At 47.2% G+C, this 19651-nt stretch overlaps 1 protein-coding gene across 4 annotated transcripts in view; it reads right to left on the reverse strand.

The window, feature by feature from the left end:
* The window catches only part of TMEM241 (transmembrane protein 241), a 1254706-nt gene that overhangs the window by 672794 nt on the left and 562261 nt on the right, over window positions 1-19651 (reverse strand). For all 4 annotated transcript variants that reach the window (XM_069620899.1, XM_069620898.1, XM_069620897.1 and 1 more), the window contains one exon: window positions 11064-11115. In XM_069620899.1, coding sequence (XP_069477000.1) covers window positions 11064-11115 — 52 coding nt within the window. The remainder of the gene's footprint in view (window positions 1-11063; window positions 11116-19651) is intronic.

Here is a 19651-nt window from a genome sequence, read left to right on the forward strand (position 1 = left end):
GTGCCATGAAAGTTGGGGGGGGGCAAACACCTCTGTCCCCCCCTAAAATTACACCCATGCACAACAGACAGCCATTTCCATTCCCCACAGGGATAAAAGGCGGAGCACGAGAGCACACTTTGAGCAAGGACCAACGCATCAACACTATCCTGTCCTACAACCTCAAAAGTTCTACTCAAGTACTTGTACTTTAAGACTTTAACATGGGCTTTAGTGACCCTTCAGACCAGCTCGCCCTTACTACGTGTAACACTCTTTCAGAACTAGGCTTCACCCAAAGAAGTAATGCACCTACCCACAATAAAGGTAGAATACTCGATTGGGTGTGAGTCTATAACTGCCAAGCCAATATCCTCGCCATCTCACCGCTAGCCTGGACCGACCACCATCTTGTGTCTTTTATGCTCTCTACCAACAGACCCCCCACCACCACCTGCCATCAGGGCTCCACCTACGCTAGCCAGAAATAAAAAGAGTATCACTGTGGATAGGATTATCCCTACTTTACTCCCCACCCTCAACTCGCTCCCTGACAATACAGACCCTGAGATCTTGGTCGTAGAATATAATAAAATGATGACTACCTGATTGGATGCGTCTGCCCCCCTCAAACTCAGACCAAGCAAGCCTAAAACCCACTTGAATAATTGGTTTACGCCTTTCTTAAAAAATCTAAGGCAACAAAAAAGAAGCTGCGAGGCTGCATGGAAAAAAACTACCCTCAGCAGCCAACAAACTTAAACTCACTAAACTCTCATCCCTCTCATCCCTCTACAAAAAAGAAATATGTCTAGCAAAACACATATCCTTCGATACGCGCATATCCCAGGCCAAATCTAACATGAAAGAACTATTCACTATTCTCAAAGAATTAGAGACCCCCATAGCTCCCCTTGACACCTGCACCAAAACGCACTAGCCAATAAAATATCCACCCTACAAAATAAAATCTCTAGCAAAAGAGCCTCTTTAAATGACGCCACCCAATCCAAAACATTTGAGAGTAGCACTGCTAACGAACCCACCCAATTCAACTTCTCTAAAGTCTCCGTTCTTGAAGTAGAAAGAACTATCTTGTCCCTGAAACCATCTAATTGCCAGGGTGATCTCTGCCCTGCACAGCTCATCAAAGATGCAGCCCGAGACCTCTCTCCTTTCATTACTAAGCAAATCAATGCGTCCTTTACCACTGGAACTATCCCCACCAATCTTAAACAATCTTGAGTACTCCCACTCTTAAAAAAACCTACTCTTGATCCATCCACACCAACCAATTGCAGGCCAATTACGACAATACCCTTTCTTCTGAAAATCCTGGATAAGGTTGCCTATGTACAAATCCAAAAACACCTGGAAGTACACAGCCTATTGGGACTAGACAATCAGGCATCCGCCCTCAGCACTGAACAGAGACAGCTCCGATCGATCTCAAGACTCAAGTCGATGAGCTCAGAGACAACGGCAAAGCTGCCCTACTCCTCCTCCTAGACCTTTCGGACGCATTTGACTTGGTTGATCACACCATACTCTGCAATCACCTTAACACAGCGGGCCACTTTTATGACAATGCTATTACATGGATTAGATCCTTCCTAAACGGTAGAACGATGGGGGCTTTTTCCCCCACAGCAGCTGCCGACCCTATACCAATCACCTGTGGTGTTCCCCAGGGTTCTTGTGTCTCGCCCACATTGTACAACATTTTCACGAAGCCCCTCTTAGATGATCTGGATCATCTCGGTATCAACCACACTAATTATGCAGATGATACCCAGATCCTCCTCCCGCTTTCTGGGGATTATGAAGTGGATTTGGCCTTTGTGAATAGAGTGTACATCATCATCCAGGCATGGATGGCCACACATGGTCTATGCCTGAATTATGATAAAACTGAACTTATCATCCTGGGTACTACATCCAGTCTAAATAAACTATGACTCGCTTACTCCTCCTTCACAATCGATGGCAACAGCATCAAAGTTGGACATGAGGTAAAAACACTAGGTTTCTATCTTGATTCAAACCTCACATTCAGCAAATAAGTTAACTCGCTAGCATCCTCCACGGCCTATACGTGTAAACTTATCCGCACTGCCAAACCATTTCTATCCGACACTAGCTGCATCATCCTATCCAGAGCCCTGATCTTATCTTGCCTGGACTATTGCAATGCTCTCTATTTGGGGTCAACCAAAGCTACCAATAGAAAAATCCAAATTCTCCAAAACAATGCTCAGAGAGGCATTAGGCATCTCCAGAAGAGACCACATCTCGGAGATTAGCCGACAGAATAACTGGCTTCCAACCAATGATAAAATCATCCTAAAAACTCTTTCACTTACGCACAAATCCCTTAATAATGCTGCACCTACCTACTTGGTTGACAGATTCCACAGACAGTCATCATCGAGACCGTCAAGAACTGCCTATAAAGACTGCCTCTCCATTCCCAAATTCAATCGCTCTGCAATTGGCGGTAATAGCTTCCCGGTGAAAGCAGCTAAACTGTGGAACTCCCTACCTCCTACTCTGAGAACTGACCTACCCTACCAAAATTTCAGGACTAATGCCATCCTGTGGCTGAAAGCGAAGGCCCACTAACATAGTATGCAGCTAGGATTCTTTGCCAGGATTCACTGCCCGGATTCCATCCCACTTCCATCCAGATGTATGCTCGTTCACCTTCACCTATTCCTGCATACTCTATGGATGCAAGTAAATTCTATGCAGCATCTGCTCTCCTGTCTTTGCACCTGTCATCTGTAAAGAACAAGTTACTCTCTTACCTGTAACGTTCTTTCGATGGGATGGTCCGACGACGTATTCCATATCTATGACAGTAATCACCACAGCTGTGCTGCTTCGGAAAATCTTTCGGCATCTGCGTCCTGCGTCGATGACGTCAATACGCCGCCCTCGAGGACCTCCTCCAACGGCCGACGTCACTGGATGTTATAAGTAGGACGCACGACGCCCGTAGCCTCAGTTGTAGTTTTTTCCCCAGAACGTGTGGCACCAGTCTTCTGCCAGTCTGACCACACAAAGCCTTGCGGAAACGTAAGCTGCAATCGCATAAGAAATTCTGTAGCGGGGAAGGCAGGAAGGGAGCGATATGGAATACGTCGTCGTCGGACCATTGCATCGAAAGAATGTTACCAGGTAAGAGAGTAACTTGTTCTTCGAGGGGATTGGGTCCTCCGACGTATTCCATATCTATGGCAGACTCCCAAAGCAGTACCAATGCAAGGAGGTGGGAAAGGAATTTAGAACAAGAAATTTAGAATGCTCAATCAAATTGCGGAGCAAAGGACCGCCTTGCCAAAGGCCAGATCCTGCCCACGGATGGAATCGAGGGAGTAGTGACGTACAAAAGTATGGACCGAAGCCCAGTTGGCTGCGTCACAGATGTTAGGAATAGGAACACCCCTCTGTAACGCAGTAGAGGCAGCCATACCCCTGGTAGAATGGGCCCGCAAGCCTACCGGTGGGTCCTTACCCACCAAGCAATAACACTCAGAAATAGCCAGAATAATCCAGCGAGACAAAGTCTGCTTAGTCACAGCTTGTCCCAAACGCTTTCCAGCGTAGCCAATGAAGAGTTGATCGTCCACTCTGACCCGGGACATGCTTGAAATATAAAAGCTTAAAGCTCTCCTAGGATCGAGCCTATGGAGCCTCTCCTCTTCCTTACCAGGAAGTGGAGGAGGATGAAATGCCGGAAGAACAACCTTCTGGCCTAAATGAAATTCCGACACAACCTTCAGAAGAAAGGTAGGACGAACTCTAAAGACAACCCTGTCCTTCTGAAATACAGTGAAGGGTGGCTTAACTGAAAGTGCCTGTAACTCACTCACTCTGCGAGCGGAAGTGACCGCAACCAAAAATACAGTTTTAAGAGTTAACAGTCTCAAAGGGCATGAATGCAAAGGCTCAAATGGAGCACCCATCAGAAACTTGAGGACAAGGTTCAAATCCCAACCAGGCACCTGGAAAGGTGACGGAGTGAACACATTAGTGAGCCCTTTGAGAAACTGAGAAATTAAAGGAATTTTTAAATAAGAACACTCTTCAGACAAGCACTTAAATATGGACAGCGCCGCCAGGTAACCTTTAACAGTACCCACTTGCAAGCCCCTGTGGGCTAAAGAAAGCAAAAAAGACAGAACCACAGGAATGTCACATGCAAAACCCTGCACCAGTCGCAGAACTTTCGCCAATGGCATCGGTACAGGGTCTTATTTGCGGGACTTCTGGCCGAAAGCAACAACTCCATCACGTCTTCAGGGAGGTCCCAGACCTTATACCTCAACCTTTCAGAAACCAAGCGTGAAGGAGGGATCTGACCTCTGGATGGATGGAGAACCTGACCCTCCCTCCCGTGAGAGCAGATCGTCTCGGTAGGAAAGACGACGTGGAGGGCAGATGGACAAGTCGAGAAGGTCCGGGTACCACGTCCTCCGGTCCCACGCCGGAGCAATGAGGATCATCCGGGAACCGAACCTTTGTAACCTCTGCAGCACTTGCGGGATGACGGGGACTGGAGAAAACGCATACAGCAGTGGGAATGACCACTCCACCACGAACGCGTCTCCTAAGGCTCCTTTTGGAGGAAATTCCCGCGAGCAGAACCTTTCGCACTTCCGGTTGACACTGGAGACGAAGAGATCCACTTGAGGGGTCCCCCAAAGGGCGAAGATCTCCAGGGGAATCTCCCAAGCCAACTCCCACTCGTGAGAGATCGTGCTCTGCCTGCTCACAGCGTCCGCCGTCTCGTTTTCGTCTCTGGCCAGATGAACTGCCGAGATCGAAACTTCCTGCTTGATTGCCCAGAACCAGAGCTGCATCGCCTCCCTGCACAGAGGAAGTGACCCCGCCCCCCCTTTTTGTTGAGGTAGTGCATGGCCACCGTGTTTTCCGTCAGCATCAGGACATTTTTCCCTCGCACAGTCGGCAGAAAAGCCTTCAGGGCTAGCCTGACGGCCCTCAGCGCCAACAGATTGATATGGAGTCTGGACTCAGACGGAGACCAACGACCGCTGACTGTCAACTCGGTGGCATGAGCTCCCCATCCTGAACGCTGGGAGACTCTGGGCAAGCTGAAACTTGTGCACCATCTGCTGAATGTGATGAGCCCTCACCTGGGGAGGAAAACACTGCCCCAGGGACATGTCGAGCACTGCTCCGATGTACTGGAGCCTCTGAGTTGATGTCAAATGGGACTAGAAGGCCAGCTTGTGGAGGGAGTGGCAGGTGACTGACAGATGATCCAGGACTTGCTTGGGAGAGCGCGCCCTGATCAACCAATCGTCCAGGTAGGGGTAGACGTGAATCCCCCCTTTCCCGAGATACGCTGCCACCACTACCATGAGCTTGGTGAAGACCCTTGGGGCGGAGGTCAATCCGAATGGCAGGACCCGAAACTGAAAGTGCCTCAGGTACTTCTTGTGCTTTGGATGGATCGGCACATGAAAATAAGCGTCCTTGAGGTCGAGAGACACCAACCAGTCCTGAAGTTGAAGGGCCTGGAGGACTTGAGAGAGAGTAACCATCTCGAACTTGTCCTTCCTGAGGAGTTTGTTCAAAACGCACAAGTCCATGATGGGTCTTAATCCCCTGTCTTTCTTGGAAATCAAAAAATAAGGGGAATAGCATCCCTTGTTCCTCTCCGCTACAGGCACCAGTTCTATGGCGCCTTTCTCCAGCAGGGATTGAATTTCCGGCGCAAGGAGCGGATCCGGACTCTTCAAAGAGAGATTCCCCGGTGGATTGTCGTGAGGCCGCTGCCGGAAAGGAAGACAGTAGCCGTGGGCTATGATCTCCAGAACCCACACATCTGAAGTAATGGCACGCCACTCTACAAGATGCTGCGCCAGCCTTCCCCCAACCAGCGAACCATGGGACATGGCCTCATGACTGAGCTGAAGCGGCTGCGGCGTTGCCTGAGGGCAAAGAGGCAGCTGCCCGAGCGGCCTTGGCACCTCGAGTACCTTGTCATCCACCTCTGGCACTCCTACGGTGACCCCTTTGACTGGCAGCTCCTCTTGCTTTACCAAAGGATGAGTAATAACGAAAGGAACCTCCCCTCCATTGCTGTCCCCTAGGACGAAAAGGCGGAGTTTGTCGAACTGCAGCGCCCAACAACTTCGCTGCAGCTTTAGAGGTCTGCAACCTCTCAAGGCTCTCGTCAGCCTTGCTGCCAAAAAGATGTTCCCCGTCAAAGGGCATGTTGAGAAGCCGGGCCTGCACATCAGGAGCAAACCCCGACTTCCGCAACCACGCAAACCTGCGTATCACGGTCCTCGCCGCCATGGACCGGCTGACGCAACCTGCCATGTCCAAACCCGACTGAACGGCCTCACACATGGCATCCTTGCCATCCTGGACCATAGCAAGGAAACCATGCTGTTCGTCCCCTTCGGGATTATGTTCAGCCACTAAGGAAACAGTTCCACAGAGTGTGCGTGAATCGAGACAAGGCACATACAGAGTTGGCCGCCTGAAGCGCCATACCCCCTGAAGAAAACACTTTCTTCGCCCAACCATCAAAACGTTTGTCGTCCCTATCAGGAGGGATGGTAGGATACGACGCCTGCTTTGCTGGGGCCGTTGCCGTCTGCACCACCAAACTCTCCGGAGTGGGGTGCTTGGTCAAGTAGCAGGGGTCGATACTGGCTGGGCGGTATTTTCGCGGCAAAGACTTGCCCACTGCCGGGAGACTCTCCGGAGCAGTCCAAGCCGCCACCACCCTCCTCTGTAGAGCCATATGGAATGGCAGTACCGGGTCAGTTGATGGACCGTGGTCAAGGATATCCGTAAGGTCATCCTGAAGAAAATCCCCTGGGTGAGCAGACCACCCCAAATACTCGGTGACCCTAGACATAAGGCGCCGGTACGAGGAGTCGGCATGAGTGCCAGGCTCAGGCCTATAAAACTCCACCTCCGGAGAGGTGTCCAGACCACTGGCGTCATGCAGGGACTGACGCAGGTCCTCAATTTGACTATGGCCCGAGAGAATCTCATCTGGCGCCGTATCAGGAACCATGCCATCATCAGAGCCCTCATCCACCTCCGAAATAAACTCAAGATGGTGGTAAGAAGGCACAGAATGTGGAACAAAGCCATGCTTGACCTTGGCCAGAGCCTTTCTAGGGGGCTCCACCGTGCCCCGGGGTACCCCCGTCGAAACAGCCTCGAAAGGCGTCGAGGGAGTCGAGTGAATCGGTGTCGACGCCGAATGCGGCGCCGACAGCATCGACGGCATCGACACAGGCCTCGAGGGCGGACCCCAAGCATGTCCCTCGACGGCCTGGGCGCCGATAGCGTCGACGACTTCTTCGGAGACGGAGCCTCGAAAGAGTCCATCAACGACCTCGGCGCCACAGGCGTCGATGTCTTCCTCGAAGACACCACAGGTGCACACGGTCTCGTGCGCGTCGAGGACTGGGACCTGGAACGGGCATGACGAGAACGATTCTCCTTGTCCAAGCGGGACCTTTCCCGCGAATCGTGCCGACCACCCGAGCCCGAAGGCGTACGAGCAGTGTCTCTCGACCGATCACGACCAACCCCACTCGGAGACGCGGACGGACCAGTGCCCTGCGATTCGAGAATCACTAACATTTTCTTCCCGAAGGAAGCCCATTCCTCCGGCGTCGCATGCTTGGTGGGATAAGCGACCCGCCGACGGGCGGAGTCCTTGGATGAGGACGGGGAAGGCGACCGATGACGACGCTTCCGGGAGTGCCTTGAAGAGGCAGAGGAGTGGCGGGACCTACTCTGGGACCGAGACCCACTGGACTTCCGATGACGATGCGGAGAGTTGCTCCTCGAATCGTCCGTCGAAAGCCCTGCAGACCTCGACTTCCGTGGCTTGGACACCTTACCTACCAACAGTTTCTTCTTGCGCTCCCGCAAGACTTTGGACGTAAGCGACTGGCAGTCGACACAATCATCCGTGTCATGGGCCTCCCCGATGCACCAGAGGCAGGCATCGTGCGAGTCCGTCACCGGCATCTTGGACCCGCAGTCTCCGCACTTCTTAAAGCCCGGACAAGGGTTGGAAGACGAGGTAGACATCTTACGAAGGAAAACTTCACAAACGAACAGCAGACGCCGAAAGATTTTCCGAAGCAGCACAGCTGTGGTGATTACTGTCATAGATATGGAATACGTTGGAGGACCCAATCCCCTCGAATATGTTTTACCTGTGTATACTTTGTATGTAATACCTGCCTGTAAATATTTACGTTGTTGTAACTAAGCTTTGCATATACTTGTAACTGCTGCGATCTGTTACCTGAGGGTATGTCGCGCATTATAAATAATAAAACAAACAAGCAAACATGAGGAAGCAGCTATTCCAGCATGGCAATTCAAACAGAGAAGAAAGGCGGCGAGACCGGAAAGGACAACAAGTAGGGAAGTGCCCTTGCCCTTTTTGACTCAAACCTGCAAAGCCTCAGTGAAAGGAATCATAATACCGGGAACTACAGCTGACGTGTGGTGTAACAGATGTGTCTACGGTGCACAGAACCCTTCCGCACTGATAAATGAGGCAGGGAGGCCTGCTTGCTACCGTGGTACTATCCTTGACTCCAGAGACAAGAAACAACAAGGAGGTCAGCACAGCCGATGAGTCGGTGGGAGAACCGATAGTAAACCGGATGGTGTTGAGTGAAGGTTGCAAACAGCTACTTATTATGAACAAAGAACTTGTGTGATAAGTGAACTTTTAAAGCCCTGGGAAAGACCAGCTGCAGAGTGGTGCGGCGCCACGTGGGCATCCATTCGAAAGACTCTGGCTGGTCCCCTTTTCTTGGGAACATAATAGTAACAAGAGGCCGTAGGAATGGCCGGAATAAAGTTAAGGAGGTCATGCAAGGGTCGAGGCAAAACCCCTTGTACAATCGAAAGTACTTAACCCATTACCAAAGTTTTGACATTGTAAAATAGGCTTTTGCGCCCGGCTGAGGGCAACGCTGTGCGAACGGTGAATGTGTGAAGCCTGACCGGGGGCTAAAGTGAAGCCTGACTGGGGCTTACGAGAAAGCCTGATCGGGGGCTGGAAAAAGCTAAAGGAAGTGAATCCTGCAAGGTGTCACAACTAAGTGAACTGTGTAAACTGGAAAATGTGAACTCGGCTGAGAGATGCCCGCACATGAGAGCAAAATGTAACACCCCGTAAACATTGTGTCGACAAGGGTGAACCCGGCTGAGGGATGTCCATAATGAATGGTTGTTTAAAAAGACATTGAGACTCTTGAAGGTTACAAGTTGCTGATATCTTGAAAGAAAGACAGTAGTGAAACCGATTGAGGGAGGCCAACATTCCAAAAGGGATCGGAGCCCGGTTGATGGGGATCTATGGGTGAAGGGAAATCATCCAACGGGAAGATTACTGAAAGGAGCATTTTGGTCTGTTGTTTATAGTACATCAGGCCATCTGAGGCAAGAGACTTGGTGTAAAAGAGACTTGGCCACAGAAGGCCCTGATATTTTGGAAACTAATTGTAAGCTTGTGCTCGAGAAGCCCAGGAGTGTGTTGTGCTCGAGAGTCCTACCTTGTCCCATGCTAAAAAACGTGGGGAAGGGAGACTCCATTTATACCATCCTGACTTATTTTGTGAACACTTCATTCTTATCTGGTGAACGTTATCTCACACTATTTTGTAACTTGGCAGTAAGGATTTGCAATATTTCTTTTAGTATAGGCCTTTTTTATTTGACAAGACGCCACTAGAACTGCCTTATTATTATTTGATGGTCGTAGCTTGCTCCCATCTTAGATTTAAGTTTAGATTAGGCGTTTTCGCACCCATTTATACAATTTAATAAACATCCTTGAACTGTGATCACTTGTGTCTGTCTTTACTGTTGCCAGCATGAGTTCCTAACAGCTCTAAGACTTGGAAAAAACGTCCTCCTTCCCTCAGGTCTGAATCACACTTGGGCAAATTCAGAAAAGTCAACAAGACACATATGTCCTATTAAACTGGTAATCATGCAGTTTAGTGTTTTTGGTTCTGGTAGCACTCTTCTGCCCATGGGTTTGAATGCTCATGTGCCCTAGCCTCAGCCCCTGGGTTTGGCTGGAGCCACTAAGGTGTTGTCTTAGTTGGTTAACTTGGTTATTCTTCCTGATTTACCACAACTGACCTTCTCTGCATTGGCTAATGAGTCTACTTGTTTCAGTTGATGGTTCTATCGGTCATCTTAGATTCCTTTCTACAGCCACAGTCCGTTCTACAGTACTTTGAGTAATCCTTTCGTCCTCCTTGGCTTAGGAAGGTTGTGGCCAGAGAGACTGTAATGCACCACACAGTTAGCAGTTTCTCAGATCTCTGACTTTACTCTGTGGGTATGTTTCAAAATAGATTGCAATCTCTCTGGAGAGACCTGGAAAGTTGTTATGCTTCTTCCCACTTGTTGTCTGGGCTAGGGGTTATTTTTAGGTGGCATATGGGAGACAGCTATAAAATAGCTATCTCCCATATGCAGTCTGAAATTGGATTCACTTGGTCGTAGGTGGCCTGGGAAGTATATACTCCAGTCAATGGTTGGGATGATAGTTGGCCAAGGTGGGTAAATACAGTGTCTATATGTGCAGCTTTTGAAGTCTGTCTGATCGGGACATTCTAGTATGCGGCCATGCAAGGTCTTTCTCTTAGGTATTATCCACAGGACTTGTAAATAGTTTTTTTTTCTGATCCCTAAGTGAGTGTACCCCAATTATATGTTTCTAGGTGTCTTTGATGGAGTGGTCTTCTAAACCCTAAAAGATTTTATACTGCGCCTGGGTGGGGTTAGCGGCCAGTCATAATAAGGTTGGGAGTTTCTTCAACTAACCACAGTATGCACTGCTACACTCACATATAAGGTCAAAACAAGTAATGCAATGAAAGTACAGAGCAACTCACGCCATCAGTTTGAAAGTACAGAAGGCAGCGGACAGTAAATGTGCTTGGTGTATTCTGGCAGGTTAATTAGGGTCTGCAATTACAAAGACAGCCTTCCATTTTGTAGTTACATCAGCATTAGGGATCAACATTTGTACGATATCTTACCTGTGCATCATGTAATGGAAGACAGCCAGCAGCTATCAGCAGAAACAGTGCACTGTCAAGGAAAATAAAGAGGCTTGCTGTGATGCTATTTCAGCTTCAGTCAGTGCTGCACAAAAAGCTCACGGTAGCCATTTTCCTGTACACTTGGGAGCATTTACTGCAATTCAGCCTCCTCACAGCCTTAACTCCCACTCATTCATATGTTATCATTGTTGGCTTATGAAGACCATTTATAAACACATACCATTATATGTTAATCATAAGAAAAGATCGTGAACATCACATTGCAACATAATAAAGCAGATTTGTCAAATGTAAAGAATTCCTAAAATGCGTTTACCTGATTTTTTTTAAAGATCAACATAAAACTAAGTACAGCAAAGCAGGTTTTCTGCAGTAATAAGTTCTGCATCAGAATTCAGAAAATAGATGTAAACAGAAAATGAATACAGTTAATATCTTTTTTCTATGAATAAAACAAAAATGCGCACAAACAGGTTGAATTGGATGACTTCATCCAGAATAGATACATACGAGATGTGCACCAATTATATTATTCTGATGACCTACTGGCATCAGATAAATCATACCAGCACCTTTCCTAAAGCGTAACGTGAAAGAGGTAAAGTGATTGTGCCTTCTCTTTTTATAATCTAAAGAAGCGTATATGACACTGGCAGGGAGTGTTCATTGCTTCCATAAGCTGACTTGAAAGAAAATGGGGTCTTACAAAGGCACACACGGTATATACCCACTCCGAGTAGCTTGTGTGAGACCTAATTATTATGATTTTCCCCATTGCCTTTCCTCTGTTTTCCCCCAAATCAGGACATGTTACGGCATGCCAGGCTTCAGCGATCTAAGTCAGGAGACAGTTTAGATTGCACGTTTCAATCTCCAGAATAAATTAAAGTCTCAATGTTCATAACTAATGCCCTCAAGATGTGCCATTGATGAATAAGCCTTGAAAGTCCAAACCATGCCGAGCGGGTATCAATGTAGCGTGGAACCAGAAGGAGTCAGACTACTATATACCATGTTAATTTTTTTTTAAATGTAAAAGAAAAAGAAAATCACCTGGCTAGCCCTTCCACTATGAGCGAAGTTCATGCCTAATGAACTAATGGTGCTTGTCAGAGTCCAAAATTAAATAGTCCTAGAAGCGAACTAAATCCTAGAAGCGAACTGGCCATACCACTGAAGAAAAATAGCAAAAAGAAGGCAGCCAGAACAATAGCCTCTGTCCTTGGCTTCTACCTGACCCAATCACTTGGAGCTCTTTCCAGCAGGTTTACAAAGTACGTCAATATCTCAAAACACAGTTCACAACCTCACTGCAGGTTCTGTAGCTCAAATGTTAATATCTTTCATGCGTTTCCTCTTCTTCAGGAAAAATAGGGTTTTTATTCATCCAATTTCTCCAAATTCTAATAGATACTTGAAATCCTCCAGCTACTCTTTCTGTACTGTTCTCTTTATTAAACGTTTTGGTTCTTGAACTTGCTGGCCGTCTGACAGGCTTACTTTAGCCCAGTCTTGGTGGTGCCTCAGCTAGTTTGGGTGTTCTCGGTTCTCTCGGTTCCCGCAACCCTGATGGCTCTCCCAGCCTCAAATGTAATGGCCTATTTGTTTCTCAGGAGTCCCCAAAGTCCTCTGGTGTTCTATTAGCCTTGCTGTTACTTGATTTATATAGGGTGTCTGCCCACTCGGTAAATTAGACTCCCGTAACCTCGCTGGCTTCCCCACACTTGACAATCTCTTAGTTTCTCGGGGCTCTCTGAAGCCCTATGGCCCTATGATAGGCTTGCTTTCTCTCTGCTTGGGTTTATCAGGTTCCCACCTCTGCAGCTTCTCCATCCTCGACAGTCTTAGCTTCTCAGGGATCTCCGAAGCCCTAGGGCCCTCTGATGGGCTTGATTTCTCTCTACTCTGGTTTGTCAGGCTCACGTAACCTTGTTGGCTTCCCCAGCCTTGATTATCAATGTTCGTACCTCTCAGCCGAGTTCTTGCCTCAGGAGCATTCGCTTCCATTCCGCTGCTTCACTCACTCGACAGCTATTCCACTTCTTATGCAGAACTTGGGCTTCTGGACTCTCGGGTGCACTCTGATCTCGGTGTCGGTTACTGGGCTCAAGGACCACCACGGCTTCCTTATGGTCGCACCTCCAGACGAGATGGTTGCTTTCCATTCTCCGTCTCTTCCCTGACCTTGGCTTCTTGGTCGGTCAGAACACCAGCCTTCCGGCATCCTCCAATACAAAAAAGCATCCACATATACAATTCTATCCATTGCGGTTGATGTGTTCAGCTTTTAACATTCCAATTCGAAATCTGTTATAGAACAGGCAAAATTAGACCTATTAACAGAGTCTATAAAGCAACCGTATGTGGTGTTAAATCTAGTGAACCTACGAAAAGAACTATGAGGTTTGTCACAGATGGCCTCAAGAACCCCCAGGCTTCGATGGAAGGTTCAAGGGTTTTTATTTTGTATGTCACAGATAAAACAGTAGAATGACTGTAGGTGACAAATGTGGCACACTAAATGTCATCTTTCTCTTGTCTTGCGTGGGCTTCCCACCTCCCTAGCATAGGCTTTACTGTATCCCATTTTGTGCACTATATATCGGTACCACTTATTATCTATAGTTCTATCTATGATGATGGCCTACAGGTCTTATCCTTTTCCATCTTACTTATTCTGGGATTATTCTAGATGGTAACATTTCCTACCGACTCCCAGGGATAATATTTCAAGATGGTCTTTATGGTCTGGTGCCTTTCCAAATGGCCAGTTACTCCCACTGTGAAGTTTCACATCATTGCATTATTTTCCCTGATGTGTCCTTCTCCTCACTGCCTCTCATCCTCGCTCTGCTCCCACTCTCCATTTCCAACTGTCTCCTTCTGTTTCTTCGATGGTCACACAATCCCTTAGCTTCTCCTCTCCTTTCTCTACTCTACTTTTCCCTTCTCTCGCTTCCCCTCCCTTGTTTATACTACACTCTGCTCTCACCACTTTCCTTTTTATGCTTCACTCTCCTCTCACCACTCTGCTCTCCCCTCCAATCTCCTCTCTAGTTTCTCATATTTCCTATAGCCCATCTCTACTCTCCACTCTACACCTCTTATCCCTCATTCACTAACCTCTTACACTCCCCTAGACACGCCTCTCACTCACTTCCACTTTGTCTCTAACACCCCTCACTCATTCACAGCCTCACTCTTAATAACAAGTACCACTTTCTCGCACAACACACTTCACCTGGAACAATCTCTGCCACAATTTTCCCAATGCTTTGCTCCACCATCCTTCCTCTGCCTGGTCTCTCGGTCTGCATCAAACCCACTTGACTTCAACCACACACTGCTTGCTCCATCTTTGTCTTGAAGGGCTTTAATACCCCCGACTTCCTGTGCCCTTCTCTCCTTTCCCTTGCATTGGTTCATCTGTTTACCTTCTTGGGGCCAATATGGTCTGACTATTTTCCCCAGGGTTGTGCCACAGCAGAGGGAAACTTTAAATCCCCCGTTTAAACCCACCCCTGTTTCAGGTGTAGTGCTCGGGTCAGTCTTTCTGGTGCAGGTTCCGGTGGCCATGCTGACATTGCAGAGCAGTGTTAGTTCTTCCTTTGATGTTAGAAGACTCGCTAGTCCAGTGCTGGCATTTCCCCATCTATTTGAAAAGCCGTCGGTTTCACACAGCAGAGAAACTACAATATAACTAAACTAAACGGTACGGCACGCATTGAGCAATTGACAGAGGTACCTTGGACATGCAGCAGGGCACGAACCGTGGGGGGAGGGGCAGAGACTGGGGCTCTTCAAACTTCCTAACCCCACCACTGGGCAGGAGCAACTCTGGTGAAAACCCTAGTAGGCCTTCTGCCTCAGGTTGAGATGGGTACCTACCCCCCTCTCCCTCCTGACAGGGCCCCCTTCCTAACTCTGCCACAGGCACTGTGGAGTAAAATTAAGATTCCTTTCGGTGTGGCTGCTGATTGTGCCAAAGATCCTATCACATATTTACATGCTATACACCTTTAGGGGACTGGAAAAGTTGCATATAACTATTTTTTAAATTGTATTTTGGTTGATCAAACCTCTATGCAAATGCAATGCAATATAATACAAAAACAAATACAATACCATAAAATAATATATCACATCCCCTTAATAATCTGCATACAATTCTTGAGTTCATGACCAATCACTATTTATAACACTCTTCATAACTCCATTACTTAGAAACTAACACCTAAAATCATAACAGCTACGGTATATGATAAAACTACCTTTCAAACTTCCAGTCTTCCCCAAAAAACATAGAACATCCTTTGATAAAACCTATTAGGACAAATATTAATTTCATTTGAGATCCATCCCACAGAAATCCCCACAGGTTTTCTGTGTCTATTATTCTAAAATCTCTTACATACCAACCAAAGTAGTCCGTGCGTAACTTCTTTATTTCCCTGCACCGAAAATCAGATGTCTCCAATTCTCAAGTCTAGCTAGATGTGTCCTTACATGCTCGACAAAATCCATTTTCTTTTATTATTGCCTTCCTCTGGCCTCACACATATAGGTGCAAAGTTGATTGCACATAAATCTTAAATAGATGCATCTAAGTCGCATATTTGTACCCATGGTCTCTAGTGGTGCCATAATATGGTCCAACAGTTACTGAGCCACCTTTAACAAGCTATTCCTACTCAGCATCTAGCGTATTTAGATTTATATATTAGTGTGACTTAATAAATATGTTTTTTAACACTGACTATTCTGGGTGGCGTGGCAGTCTGCCATCAACAAAGGATGCCCAGCATCTGAGCTCCTGTGTTTCATGCTCAGTTCAGCCTTGTGAGGCATCAATACAAATGGGACATTATCACTATAGACTAATTAAGGTGCACACGTTTTTTTTGACTCCAATCAGCAGAATGTATTGAAGGATGAAACATCATATGCATGTGGAATGGTCTGCATAGAGTGACTGCCACTTCCCAGCCAGTATTCTAGGGGACAGTGTGCCCCTCAGGTGCTTGAGGATTTTGGCGCTAATTGCCAGCATTTGGAAGACAAGGGGCATCATTATGAGTCCGGCGGTAACCGTGCCGGAAAAACCAGCAGGCTACCGCCAGACCCGTATTACCATTCCGCCTCTGTGATTCCCGGCATCACTGGGGCATTACGACCCCGGTGACCTGGGAATTCCGGAGGCGGAATTCTGTAAATCCCCAATCCCATAGAGTCCCATAGAACTGCATGGGGATAGGGACAATGGAAACACTGGTTCCGTCTATGACGGAGCTGGTGTTTCCATTTGCGCCTGCAGGCGGGTGGTGTAAATCCCGCCTGCAGGACCCTTAATCAGTCTGTCCGGAAACAACGGTCTTTCCAGACCGGCAGGGTCGTAATGAGGCCCAAGGTCTAGTAACAGGTAGAGATGCAAGGGCAGACAAATTCCCACTAATATGAGCTAGGACGAGACAGTCAAACACATCCCCTAATGGGGGCTCTAGTGGCACATTAGGAGACCTGCCTATATTTCAAAATTCAAAACCCTCAGATTTATATCACACGATGTCACATCCATACCCGTCTATCCAAATGTGCTTAGGAATCCAGCCACTGGACCCACACACAGGTTAAAAAAAACAATGGCTGAGGGATCCATACCATGTTTGTCAAAGCTAGCATTGTGTCACAATGCTTCTGTAAGCCCGTTACTTAACTGACAAGAGGATGATTGGTTAGAAACGTGTTGGGCAGACTACTCCGATTCCAATCTACAGCACTTGGTGGGAGGTCCCACAGGAGAAATGTTGCATTAGGGGAGTGCCAAACGGAATGCACAAGTTTAGGAAGTGGCTTGTGGAGCCTAGAGTGATTTCACTTGTCTTCAGAGCCCTTAGCCTCCTCAATTAATGAGGCTCCAATCTTGAAGAAAGAAACCGCTCAGGCCACAAAAGGTGATAAATCCCATCTACTACTTCTGACACTGAAGCATGACATAGCAACCTTGATGCAAGAACTGTGTGATTCTTTCCGAGAGACATGAACTTAAAGGGGTAGAAATGTGACTAGATTAATTGGAAACAGCCTTCTGTAACTACTCAATCAAATCAGGATACCCTCGAACGAAGAGTTTGTTACCTGGAAGAGCACCAATGGCTCACAGATGAGAAAAGAGAAGACAGGGAAAACTGCTTAGACTTTGTGCGATTCCTAAGGAAGTGTCCAACTCAGAAGAATATACGCTTGCGTTGTTTACCGCCATCATAGATGAGCCCCTGGCAATCGATATCACTCTAGACCAAAGTCACAGTTTTCACGAACTGTCAGCAGCCACAAGGATTTACTCCAGATGTCCTGCGGAGGCTACATTATTTTAAATCTAAAAGATAGATATTACAGAAAGCTTGATCTCATGATGCCATTCCTCTCACTGAGGCTTCTGTCAAACTTGGCTTTATGTCATCATTATGGGTCGCCAGCTTATGAAACCCTTTACGACCTGGCTGCAGTGGCATTTTCCTTGTGGCAGTGGTTTCATTATTTAAAAAGGGAAAGTCAACTTGTGTCATTTTACAGGCAGAGTTTGAGGATATGCCTTTAGGGAGTCTTAAGGGCAAATTTGACCTTCTATGTGTAGGGGTTAAAGTGATGTTGTCAGTAATTTTAGGAGGGGCATTTGGCAAGTTATCTACAGAGTGCGAAAAAGCATTTCCAATAGTTTCAGATGGCAAATCAGGATCTAAATAACTTGAGGGAGATTAACATTGGGCTGCTTGGGGAGTAATCTTCCTTATTGCAGTGGTACGCATTGTCTCCCTACTGGGAATTCGACGGCCAAACACTCCATCATTACACCGAGATGAAAAATTGAAAATAACAACTTGGCATAAAGGCTTGGGGAACTGAAAAAGAACCCTTCAAGGGAATAGGAGGATATGCAATTTCCTCCCTTGATGTCATCGAGTTTCCCTGAGAGTTACCTGCCCCCAGGTGGTCCTCCCTCACATAGCCGCCACCAGGGTCAGGATCAGGTAGCGGATGCTGTCCCCTGGCCACATGGTGGAGGGAGGACTCTCCCAGGGGAAGAAGTGATGACATCCTTGAATTCATCAAACCAAATATATCCTCCTCAGATAAAACAAGCTTAGAAACACCTGTTAACTCCAGAGGAAGTTATTCAGGAAATCTGTAACCTTCCCATTAAAAAGTCACCAGGGTCAGAGGGGCTCTCTGCTCGATTTTACAAACAATTCAGAACTATACTTTCCCCGCACTTAGTGGAACTTTATAACAGTTTTCTAATGAATGGAGCAGTGACACCATCAATGGGAGAAACGACCTTAACTCTATTAGCAAAACCAGGGAAAGATAACAGCCATCATGAATCATATAGACCCATCACCGTATTAAACTATGAAGCCAGAACATACTCCCAAATACTGCCTAATTGCTTGGCGACAGTGCTCCCCGCTTTAATTTAAGCTGTCCAGATAGGGTTCATTCCTGGCCGCCAAGCTCACGATAACCTTCAAAGAGCAATCAATGAGATCGATTATGCGGATCACCATAATAAGTCGCTAGCCTTACCTTCGATAGATGCCAAAAGGGCATTCGATCGTATTGACTGGAGTTATTTACAGAAACTACTAACTCACTTTGACTTTGTCCCCAAATTTATGGTAATGACACGCATATTGGCTAATTATGTCCATTCCTTCCACTTGTATAAATCTGAATGGTACACTTTCAGACTATGTACCCTTGAGACGAGCAACCTGCCAGGGTTGCCCCCATCTCCAAAATTATTTACCCTCGCCAAGAAATCCTTGGCCTACAAATACGCCACTCCAAAGATATACAAGGGATTGACCAGGGATGCTGTATGCAGACAACCGTCTCTTTTTTATACACATTTCTATCACTACCCTACCTAACAGTGTCCATTCTAAAGGACAAGTCTCAGGCTTTAAGATTAACTGCACAAAATCTCTTATAGTAAACATTACAGAATTCAAAGCAATGTGCTGGAATGTCTTATCGTTCCAGGCTCCACCAGGTCTCTCTCTTCCTTTTCAAACTTATAAGTCTCACAGTCTTTCTCCCTTTGCGGAGACGGTTGTCTTTATGGTTTCCTCACTCTGGGCTCTTCTTAGCCTTTTCCTCCCCACTCTGGTGCTTCGATTCCTCTGATTCCCCACTCTAGGGTTTCTGCTTACTCTCACCAATCTGGGGTTTGTTTCTTTCCCCCCCCCTCCAATCCGGGGTTTCTCTATGGACTCCCTACTCTGGGGTTGGTCTCTTTCTCTCCCCCCACTCTGGAGCTTCCGGGTGCTCTGCACAGTCCAGGGTCGGTCTCTTTCTCTCGCTCCACTTTGGGGCTTCTCTGTTCTATTCCCGTTACAGGGTTGGTCTCTTTCTCGATCTCCATTCTGGGGCTTCTCTGTGCTATGTCGACTCCGGGTTTGGCCTCTTTCTCTCTCCCCACTGTGGGGCTTCTCGGTCCTCTCCCCACTCAAGGGTCAGTGTCTTTCTCTCCTGCCTTTGGGGTCCGATTCCTTCTCTCTCTC

This window comes from Ambystoma mexicanum, chromosome 5q (genome assembly GCF_040938575.1).
Source record: "Ambystoma mexicanum isolate Mex_15411 chromosome 5q, UKY_AmexF1_1, whole genome shotgun sequence".
Taxonomy (NCBI): Eukaryota; Metazoa; Chordata; class Amphibia; order Caudata; family Ambystomatidae; genus Ambystoma; species Ambystoma mexicanum.